Source organism: Symphalangus syndactylus, chromosome 3 (genome assembly GCF_028878055.3).
Source record: "Symphalangus syndactylus isolate Jambi chromosome 3, NHGRI_mSymSyn1-v2.1_pri, whole genome shotgun sequence".
NCBI lineage: Eukaryota > Metazoa > Chordata > Mammalia > Primates > Hylobatidae > Symphalangus > Symphalangus syndactylus.
In genome coordinates, this window is record NC_072425.2 from 105,343,712 (window position 1) to 105,353,967 (window position 10,256).

Sequence of the window (10,256 nt, forward strand, 5' to 3'; positions counted from 1 at the left end):
AGGCTGCATTGTATTTGTGTTCTGGCCACACTTATCCTTTACTTTCTTTTGAAAACATTATTTATTTACAGGTACAATCCCTGATTCTCTTTTTTTTTTAACTGTTGATAAAAGCAATGAAATGTGTAGAGTTCTTCAGTGTCATTGCTGAAAAGTCAAAGCTGGGTTAGGAAAAAGAGTCTTATTGGTAAGTAAACAACTCACAAAGATGAAAGGAGACAGAAGAGCTTTATTTAAGTTCTCTAAATAAAAGCTCAAAGATAAGGAAAAATCACTTTAATTCCACCAATGAAAAATTACAAACAAGTAGCCATGTATTCTACACTAGATGAACATAAGTGTTTAAGCACAAGCAAGGTGAATAAGAAAAGTTTTCATTTCCCTGGGCGAGGAACATCTTCTCCCTTTGTCCTCAACATCAGTTTTACTTGCCCCAAGTCAGTGCATCACAAGCTTTTCTGCTAGAATACTCCTTAAGATGCAGGGCAGCAAGCAATCCTCCGATTGTTCCAGGGTGTGATCTTGTTTTACTTTGTTAATTATTACTATTTTAAGATTTCAATAGTTTTGGGGGTACAGGTGGTTTTTGGTTACACGGATAAATTCTTTAGTTGTGAATTTTGAGATTTTAGTGCACCTATCACTGGAGCAGCGTACACTGTACGCAATATATAGTCTTTTATCCCTCACCCCACTCTCAAGCTTCCCCTTGCAAGTCCCCATAGTCCATTATATCACTCTGGATGTCTTTGCATCCTCATCGCTTAGCTCCCACTTATAAGTGAGAACATATGGTATTTCACTTTCCATTCCTGAGTTACTTCACTTAGAATAATGGCCTCCAGCTCCATCCAAGTTGCTGCAAAAGACATCATTTCATTCTGTTTTAGGATGTGTTCTAATACCACTTGCTGCAAGCAAACTATTTTTGAAGGATCAAGCTTTATGTGAATAATTCATACAAATTCAGCATTCTATTCCATGATATAGATCTTGTTTTAGTACAAAATATCTCCACCAAAATATCTGAGTAAAACTGATACTTAAAAGAGATTATTGTATCCACCTGTGACTTTTCCTACACAGCCCTGGGAGTAAGACAATCCCAGTTCAGAAGCACAGTCTCAACTGAGATTAACCAGTTAGGTGATCGCCAGTTACATTAAATGATAACCTATTGGAATATCTGACATCATCTCTATTCAACACTCCAGCATCCAAAGTTAAATATGATGGAGAACCACACACATAAAAGAAACCTGCTCACAACTGACAGATTTGTTTGCAATTTACTTCTGCTTTAACCTCTAAAAAATGATGCTAAGAGCAATGAGCTTATCTAAAAGTGATTAGCAAGAACAAAAAAAAAAAGTGAAGCAAAATTGACCTCATAAACCACAAGGCCCAGAGCTTAATCACTTACATTTCTCTTTCTGCAATCCACTAACTAGCAAGCCTGATTAACACACTAATCTTCCCAAGTTTCTCAAACTTTTACCATTTTCAAAAAGTCTCTCTATTTACTTTTTGTAGCCCACTGTCACTAGCAAAGTGCTCCTTATCTCTTAGCTACAATGCTATGAAATGTCAGTCTGCTACATAAAAAGACCGAAGTAATCAACTAGGTCCACTCACACACTTTCTTTCCCCCATTTTCCTATGCTTCCTTGTCACATGCACTGGAGCCATTGAGTGTGCAATATTTTTCTCAAGGAGTCTGGGAAAGTATTAATAGTAACCAAGAAACCATAACAAAATGACACACTATCTAGAAAAAACCTTAAAAATACCCTAACAAGAGCAGGAGATCCTTCTACTTTACATAACCCCTTCGCTCTTTATCTTCATGCTTAAAAGAAAACTCACACTTCATGTCAGAAACACAACTTTGAAAGATAAGCATTAAAAATGAGTCTGCACCTGTACTCTTGCCCCGTCACTTTATATTGCAGTTAGCTGTGTGTATGCCTGGATCCTCTGCTAAATGGTGAGATCCTGGAAGGCAGGAGTCACACGGGACTCATCTTTGCATCTCCAGTCTCTGGCTCAATGATGTCCGGTTCAAATGTCCATTCTTGACTATTAACTGGACTGATGTTTCTTTCTCATTTCTAATTTGACTCCAAGATCTCCTTGTTTTGACTATGCTCATATGCCTTCATCACTGAAATAAACTTGAGTAGCTTGGTTTGGGGGGTAGGAGTTTGCAAAACTAGCAACAGTAATTACTGCTAAGGGGTAATGGGGGAAGACACCAAGTTTAAGAGGCCAATTGCAAAGCCTGCTATATGGCCATTTGAATGAAAATGTAAACATATTACCGATAAGGCACAGAATTATATTGGTTGGAAGAAAACCTGGGTCCCATTTCAGATGAGATAAGATATGAGAAATTTTACAAAAATATTTCAGGTACTTAGTAAGAACACTATACATATTAGTTATTATTGTTCTATCAGTACATTCTGAATACATCCTTGTCTTTGAAAATTCCTTAACTTTACTTCTTGTTTATTTCCCCATACCATGATATTCTAGGATTAATGACAGTGTTTGTAAAGTGTTTTGAAATCCCTGAAGTGTTATAATCAATCCAAGTCCATTTTATTTATGCAAACTGTGTCTACCTAGCGAGTCCACTTAAATACCTAGGATTGGGAACTGCTGTCTCATAAGGCTTAATAAATAATTCCCTCTGGCTCTAAAAGCAAGTACTTTTTCAATGACAATGGGAGGGAAAGCAAAGGAATTGCTCTATGGCATCTGTTGTGTAACGTTCTTCTAATGGCACATCTCGATAAATGCATGAGAGTCCTTGGAGAGTTACAGCACACAGTAAAGAGAGAGTGGTAAAAATCCCAGTATTTCTGAAAAGGAAGGCAAGAGAAATTAAAGTTAGCAAGGCCCCACAGTTTACATCAATAAAAATCAGCAATCCTGCAGCTAACCTCTACACATAATGGCAGCTTCCTAGGGTCTCTATTGGTGAGGCAAAAATTAAACGCAATATTGAAATGGGAGCAGTGAGGCGGTGGTATACAAGGAAAGGGGAGGGGAATAACACTCTACAATTCAGAACCCAGGAGATAAGATAAAATATGCATGTGTGAACTGCCTGGACGAATCTAAACCAAAATAGCAATTTTAAACACATTATGTTCTTGGTGTGATGCATATACTCAGATATTTAATGGAAGTGAAGGATTAATTCAGCTCACTCAAGTTAGATGACTTTTAAAAGTAACACAGCCAATAAGTAGCAGAATAAGATTACACCTAAGCCACAGACCTCCAAGCCCAGTGAACTTTGCACCCTGTGCCTGATACCTCTCCATGTGTTAGAGACAGACTTTGACATCTAAAACCAAGAACCAAGGGTGTTCAGCGGGAAGGACTGGTGTACATTGATAGCAAAGTTTGAAAGTCTACAAGTGAGAACTTGACTCTGCCAATGGCTTTCTGTAGGACCCAAGACAGGGTTTTTAAAACTCTTTCCTGCATAATAGTCACTTCACGATATTTAAAAGTAAATGAAATAATCTACACAAAACGCTTTAATATTCTGGTAAAAATGCTATATGAGCAATCCCAAATGTTATCATTTAACTCATCTAAATTAATTAGAAGAAAGGAAAACTGCCACCTTTGTATACTTAATTCAACTTGCCCTTAAATGGAGGAATTCCCCAAGGCACTCCTTAATGCCACATATTTGATGGAAATATTAACTCTCAAACCTGCATTTTATAACCCTTTGTCTCATTGCATTTGAGTACGCTTTAAAGGCATCCTCAAAACCAACTTTTTTATTAGAATTTTCTGTACTTTTAGAGCAGTCTGGAAGTACTTGATAGTGAAAACTATCGGAAGGGAATCGATTGTTTACCTCCAAGTCATCATCGGGGATAGCTCTTCTCCACTTTGTGTTCCATCTGATGTGTTCATAGGCATTGACTACAACTTCAATTGCTTTAGGACAAGAATGGCAGGCCTGTATCACCTGCAGAGGAAGCACAGAGTTTCATTTCTTTGATGCACATATATGGTTCATTCATTCTGCTCACAGAGACATCAAGAATTCACAGACCAGTGGGCATGGTAGCATGTGCCTGTAATCCCAGCTACTTGGGAGACTGAGGCAGGAGGATTGCTTGAGCCCAAGAGTTCAAAGCTATCTCGGGCAACATATCAAGACCCTATCCATAAAAAAAACCAAAACCCACAGACCTATTAAGCTCCCTGGAATGCCAAAACGATTTTGAGAAGTCTCACGCCTTTGAGTATTCCAATACACTGCCACCATGGCAAATAGATAGATTAATAAAATCAAACCAATTTCTTTCACCTTCCAAGAGCAAGTGAAAAAGAGGCACTAACAAAGAAGATGAGAACTGAAGAATTACTTTGCCTTTGTACATAACTGAAGCAATTTTGAGACAGACTGGACACAGAATACATTTCCAGCTGCCTGGGAAACTCTTCCAGCTCTACAGAACATTTTATCAAAAAATTCAATGTTAGTCAATCAACTTAGATTCACTGGTGACCACAAGGTAAAGTAAACTACAGAGTAACATGCAAGCTGAGCCAAGTTATCTTCCCAGTCCAATACCTGCAGAGGGCTGGTGTCATGTACTAAACCACACTTATTGGCATTTTACCTTTCATTAACAAATAAAAGATGACATGAAATTCAGTTAGCTCTTAGCACACTCTGTTTAACAGTTTATTGACCAACCAAAAATATTTGAAAGCTGAGTCAAGGTGGCCAGAATTTCCTTCAGGAGATAGAAAGATTTAGCTTTAACATTTAGATTAAACTACATGGATGTTTATACACTTAACCAACTTTTGGTGTGGCCAGTAAAAGGCATTCCTGACTCCCAGTTTAATCATCTTTCTTTCCATTGCCACCAGACAAGCAGCTCCAGCCACAGATCTGCTCTTCTAAATTTTCTCATCATGAGTTTCATATCAGTCCCATTTTTCCCATGAAACTTCGGAGAACATAAATCAACCTCTCTGAGGGGTCCTCCTAAAGCCCCTTTCACTTGGTGTTAGGTGAGGAGGAAGCCCATCCTTCACCATTAGAAGAGAGGCATGCCTCTGTACTTAAACAACTTTCTCCAAAGGCATTTCTTCCTAATTCCCCAGACCATATCAACCTCAACCTATTATTGTTGAACAAAAGATCATAAAACTGACTTTCTCTCCATAGGGAAATGTGATGCTCGACAACCTTCCTCATAGGTGATCTAGCATTGCCTTTTTCAGTGTAGGGTGGTAAAGACTAATGTCTTGGGATCACAGATAAAACAGAGACAGAAAGGTTATGATCTTAATACCCAACTAAGTAAGAGTGTGCGCACGTGTGTGCATGTGCATGTGTGTGTGTGACTCTGTCTGTGTGTGTTGACAGTAAAGAGGCCAGCCTGGATGGAGTCAGGGCAGGGCTAAATGTCAGAGCTGGTAAGATGAAGCCAGCTGGCAGCACACCCGGAAGTCAGTCTGAAGAGCTTGGGATTGACTTGACAGGCAACAAGAGGCTATTATACACTCTTAACAAGAAGGGATGATATTCAACCTATCCATTCCATTAATAAGCCTTTATTGAGCACTGGGTTTAGTACTATGACAGTAATTCTGGGAGATTTATGACCTGTTTTTTGTCTTTAAGGAGTTTACAACCTAGTTGAAGAGGAAAGACACAAATAATTTCAAAGAGTTAGAGAGCAATATAAGTCAGTAAATAATAAAAGACTAACATAAAGTTCATCAAGTGCTCCTTGAGCACCATCAGCAACCCACAGAGGAGAAGACAAGTGCATCAAGGGCAGAGAGCGGAGGGGAGGCTAATGGGAAGTGTACCAACTGGCTCCTAGGCTGGTGACAGCACTTGTGCTGGGAAGGAAGAGTGGCTGAAGCTGGGAGAAGGAACAAATATAGGGCTTAATACTAATCAGATAGGAGGAGGAAAGAATACAACTTGAAAGCCAGAGATAGAGGACAAACAGAGTTGCCACTGATTGACAGAAATGAGGAACATACTAAGCTAGGATGGACAGATAATGAGGAGGAGGATAGTTCATCTTTTTTTTTTTTAGATGGAGTTTTACTCTTTTAGCCCAGGCTGGAGTGCAGTGATGCAGTCTCAGCTCACTGCAACCTCCACCTCCTGGGTTCAAGCGATTCTCCTGCCTCACCTCCCAAGTAGCTGGGATTACAAATCATGCCACAACTCCTGACTAATTTTTGCATTTTTAGCAGAGATGAGGTTTCACCATGTTGATCAGGCTGGTGTTGAACTTCTGACCTTCAGTAATCCGCCCGCCTAGGCATCTGAAAGTGCTGGGATTACAGGTGTAAGCCATCGCGCCTGGCCATTCATGTCAGAAAAAATGTACACAATAGATGCTGCCATGAGAAGGCTAAGATGGAGTTATTATGTGTCATCAAAGTATGTGCTGGCTAAAGCCATGAAGTTCAGTGACACTCCAAATGGGTATAAATGGAAAAGATAGAGGATCATTACCTACAGCTTCAGAAATCCTAATAGGCATGAGAGAAGAATAAAGGAAAATAATAGCTACCATTTTTTGAGGTCTTACTATATGCAAGGGACTGTGTTAAATCTTCATATACTTTAACTTGCTCAGCTATTGAACAATCCTATGAGGTTGGTCCTATAATCATCCCCATTTCAGAGATTTAAGACCAAAGGCTGAGAAAATTTAACCTCTGGGTCTTTTAGCTAGGAAATGGTAGAGTCAGGATTTAAACTCAAGTCTGCATGACTCCAAAGTCAAAAGAAAACCAGACATGTCAGAGTGAAAGATACCAAATGAAGAAAGCATTCAAAGTGAGGTTATCAAGGGGGTCGTGAAGATCAAGAGATGAAGACAGATTAAATACTAGCAGATTGAATTAGAAGGTCAAGTCACTGGGAGTTGGGTGGACTGAAACAGGTAAGGAACAGATTGTGGGGGATAACTAAAGGATAAATGAAAAGTTGTAGCTAGGGCTGGCCTGTCCTCATCTTTAAGACCCTTGGTGTCACAGCATGAAGAGTGTTAGAGGCCCAATAAGTAATTTTCCCTTTTTAGTGTAGGACCCATTAAAAAATGAAATAAAGATGACAATCAGAGATCAGAATATCATCTTCATTACTGATAAAATAGATTACGTATGTTTAGTTAGGGGGCCATATACAGCTTCTAACATTCTACTCCCAAACTGAATTTATACCCCAAAATTGCAGTCCTCTTCCTGGCAGACAGAATTTATTACTGGAAGCTTGCCACATAAATGAACAAAGAATTCAAGGATCCTCTAGACCTAAGGTTGAGCAAGCTAACCCAATTCCTCCTCCCAACTCATCAATCTGTTAAGTGAAGTGAGAAGGCTGGGGACAGAGATTAGTGGGAGTTTTATTTTATCAGCATTTTCCTCATGAAAACATAAGACAAAGGAAACATGAGACAGCAGACTGGTGTGGACCCCAAAGGCAGAAACCACAGTCTCCTTTTGACCTTGCCAGCCCAGAAAACAGAGGATGTTCAGTAAGCTCACCTTGATAAGTCTCTGGCATCTCTATTCTCCCTTCATGGAGGAACAATTAGACAAAAAAGTTATTTCTACTGCAGTGACTACTGGAGAGAGATTTAGACACCTCATCTCATCATCCAGCCCCCAAAAGCATGGATTAATACACAATCTATTAAAAAAGAGATTCAAGGTAAGTCTCCCTGCCTCTCTTCTCATCCAAACGTCATCTGTAAGCCACTTCAGCAGAAACATTCTCAAGCTACTTCCACTCTTATATATTAATATATATGTGTTCAGAAAGGTACTTAGTGATCAAAGAGAACTGCCTAGCTTCATATACAGCATTGTTCAATGGCAGAAATCATCCTTACCTCTCCTAAACCCTCGTGTTACCTTTTCCTCCTCTAGAAAAATATCTTTCTTGCCCTACAAGAAAACCCAATCTTGGCTCCCTGGGGTGTCACTTTCTTCTGAATTATGCTGGGAGAAAAAAAATCAAATGTCCTTTTGTACCCTGTAAAGCAATTGCAAACCCTATAATTCTTTTTTCCCCTGCTTATGTAATTTACACACTGGCTTTCAGTGAAATACACCCTCTACATATTTGCTTTGTATTTGGAAGAAAGCATCTTCAGCTCTGACCTTGTTCCTTGTAAATAAGGAAACTGAATTCCCCATCCACACAAGAACGAATCACTTTATCTTCTGGATAAATGAGTCAGTCACTTACTTGTCGTAAAGATGACTTTCTCTTTGGAAAGTCGGGCTGTGGAGTAGTTATTCTAAATCACTTTGAAGCATCTGCATAGTAAATTGAATAGTTTTTCTTTACTTTTCCTTTGGAGGGGGGCCAGCTCTCCTACATAGTCCGTTGAGCAGCAACAAAAATGTTTGTAATACCAGCCATCTACCAGTAGCCAACTCTATACTAAATCTCTTTAGCATACAGCCAAACTAAAGGAACTCAAAGGAGCAAAACAACTGAATAAGAAAATGCTAACCATGGACAAAGTTGGTTGGAACACACAATTGTATGCCTACTTTACAGGTTGGTGGAGCCACCAAGAAAAGCCAGCAGGGGAGATGCTTATGCTGGACCAAGAGCACATGTTGAGAGGAGGAGAAAAGTAAACACTAGGGTTGAATGCCACTACTCGAGTCCACAGCAAGTTTCAGAATACAACTCAACGTTTAGTCTCTGGGCAGGGACTCACACACATACTGTCTCTCCTGGATGGGAAGACTGCTATAGTAAACCAGGCTCAGGAGCACCAATTCTCCTGCTCAACACATGTGTAAGAATAATAATAGTCATAGCCATCATTTGTTTAATGGTTACCATGCCCATGGCACCGTGCTAACCACTTTTCAAATACTATCTCATTTAATTATCAAAACAACCTTACAAGAAGGCTATTACTATTCATGGATAAAGTGATAGAGTATGTTTCTCTTCATGCCCTCTGTCCCTGTCCATCCTTTTCCCTGGAAGGAAAGTAGTCTTTGAATGACAATATGCAGAAAATTATGCTTTGTGAAGTGAGCCGTATTACAGAGGTAGACGTTTTTGTCTTCTAGAGGTAACATCATGAAGAATGACCAGCCCTTAGCAGATGTAGGTAAGAAAAAAAGATGGAAGTAAACAAAGAGAGAGATGTGTATAGATGTGGGAGAGGACTGAAGGGAGGAACTGGGAAAGAGACTCTGCAAGGACTGAAAGAAGTCCAAGAGAAAGAGGAAAGAAATGTTTGGCACTAGCCTCTGGGCTTTGAGCATATTTGTGATGTGCTATGAGTAGGAATAACTTGCTTCTGGGGAAGGACTGAGTCTGCATATTACTGCCAAGGCATAAATTCAGGGTATACTCATTCAACAGGGGAAGAAACTGAGGCCCAGAAACTTTCAGCAGTTTATTTAATCACACTCTCAGGTAAGTGACAGAATCCAAGTCTGACCCCAAAGTCCATAATTCTCACTATCTTCACTATTTCCACTGTGAGTCGAAGCTACCCTCATCTCTCATCTAAATTATTGCAACTTTGCCGGCCCCCCACTCAGAGTTATTCTCTGAAAGGCAGTCAAAAGGATCATTTTAGAATATAAATCAGACTTTTATTTTTCTCAACTCAAAATCTTTCAGTGACTTCCTCTCTCATGCAGAGTATAAGACCAAGAACATTCCCACCGTTTACAAGGCGACGTATATGGTCTGCAAACAACCCACATATATACCTCTTGGATTTATCTTCCCCTTGCTTACTCCACTTCAGCCACTGTGGCTTCCTTGCTCTCCCTCAAACATGCTTAGCCTCTCCTACCTCAGGACCCTCGCACCTGCTTTTCCTTATGCCTGGAATGCTCTCCCCACCTCCCCATCAGGTATTTTCATGGCTTGTTCCTTCACATCGTTATTTTTTCTTTTCTTTCCTTTTTTTTTTTGGAGATGGAGTCTTGTTCTGTCACCAAGGGTGGAGTGCAGTGGCACGATCTCAGCTCGCTGCAACCTCCACCTCCCGGGTTCAAGCCATTCTCCTGCCTCAGCCTCCTGAGTAGCTGGGACTACAGGCGCACGCCACCACGCCTAGCTAATTTTTTGTATTTTAGTAGAGAGAGGGGTTCACTGTGTTGCCCAGGCTGTCCTCGAACTCCTGAACTCAGGCATTCTGCCCGCCTCGGCCTCCCGAAGTGCTAGGATTACAGGCATGAGCCAC

General features: G+C 40.1%; 1 protein-coding gene across 1 annotated transcript in view; it reads right to left on the bottom strand.

The window, feature by feature from the left end:
- Positions 1-209: 209 nt before the first annotated feature.
- Positions 210-10,256, bottom strand: part of ASB4 (ankyrin repeat and SOCS box containing 4) — a 54,403-nt gene continuing 44,356 nt past the window's right edge. Inside the window, exons 4-5 of the mRNA XM_055269979.1 lie at positions 3,887-4,000; positions 210-2,867 (exon numbers count right to left, since the gene is read on the bottom strand). Coding sequence (XP_055125954.1) covers positions 2,679-2,867; positions 3,887-4,000 — 303 coding nt within the window. The 3' untranslated portion in view covers positions 210-2,678. The remainder of the gene's footprint in view (positions 2,868-3,886; positions 4,001-10,256) is intronic.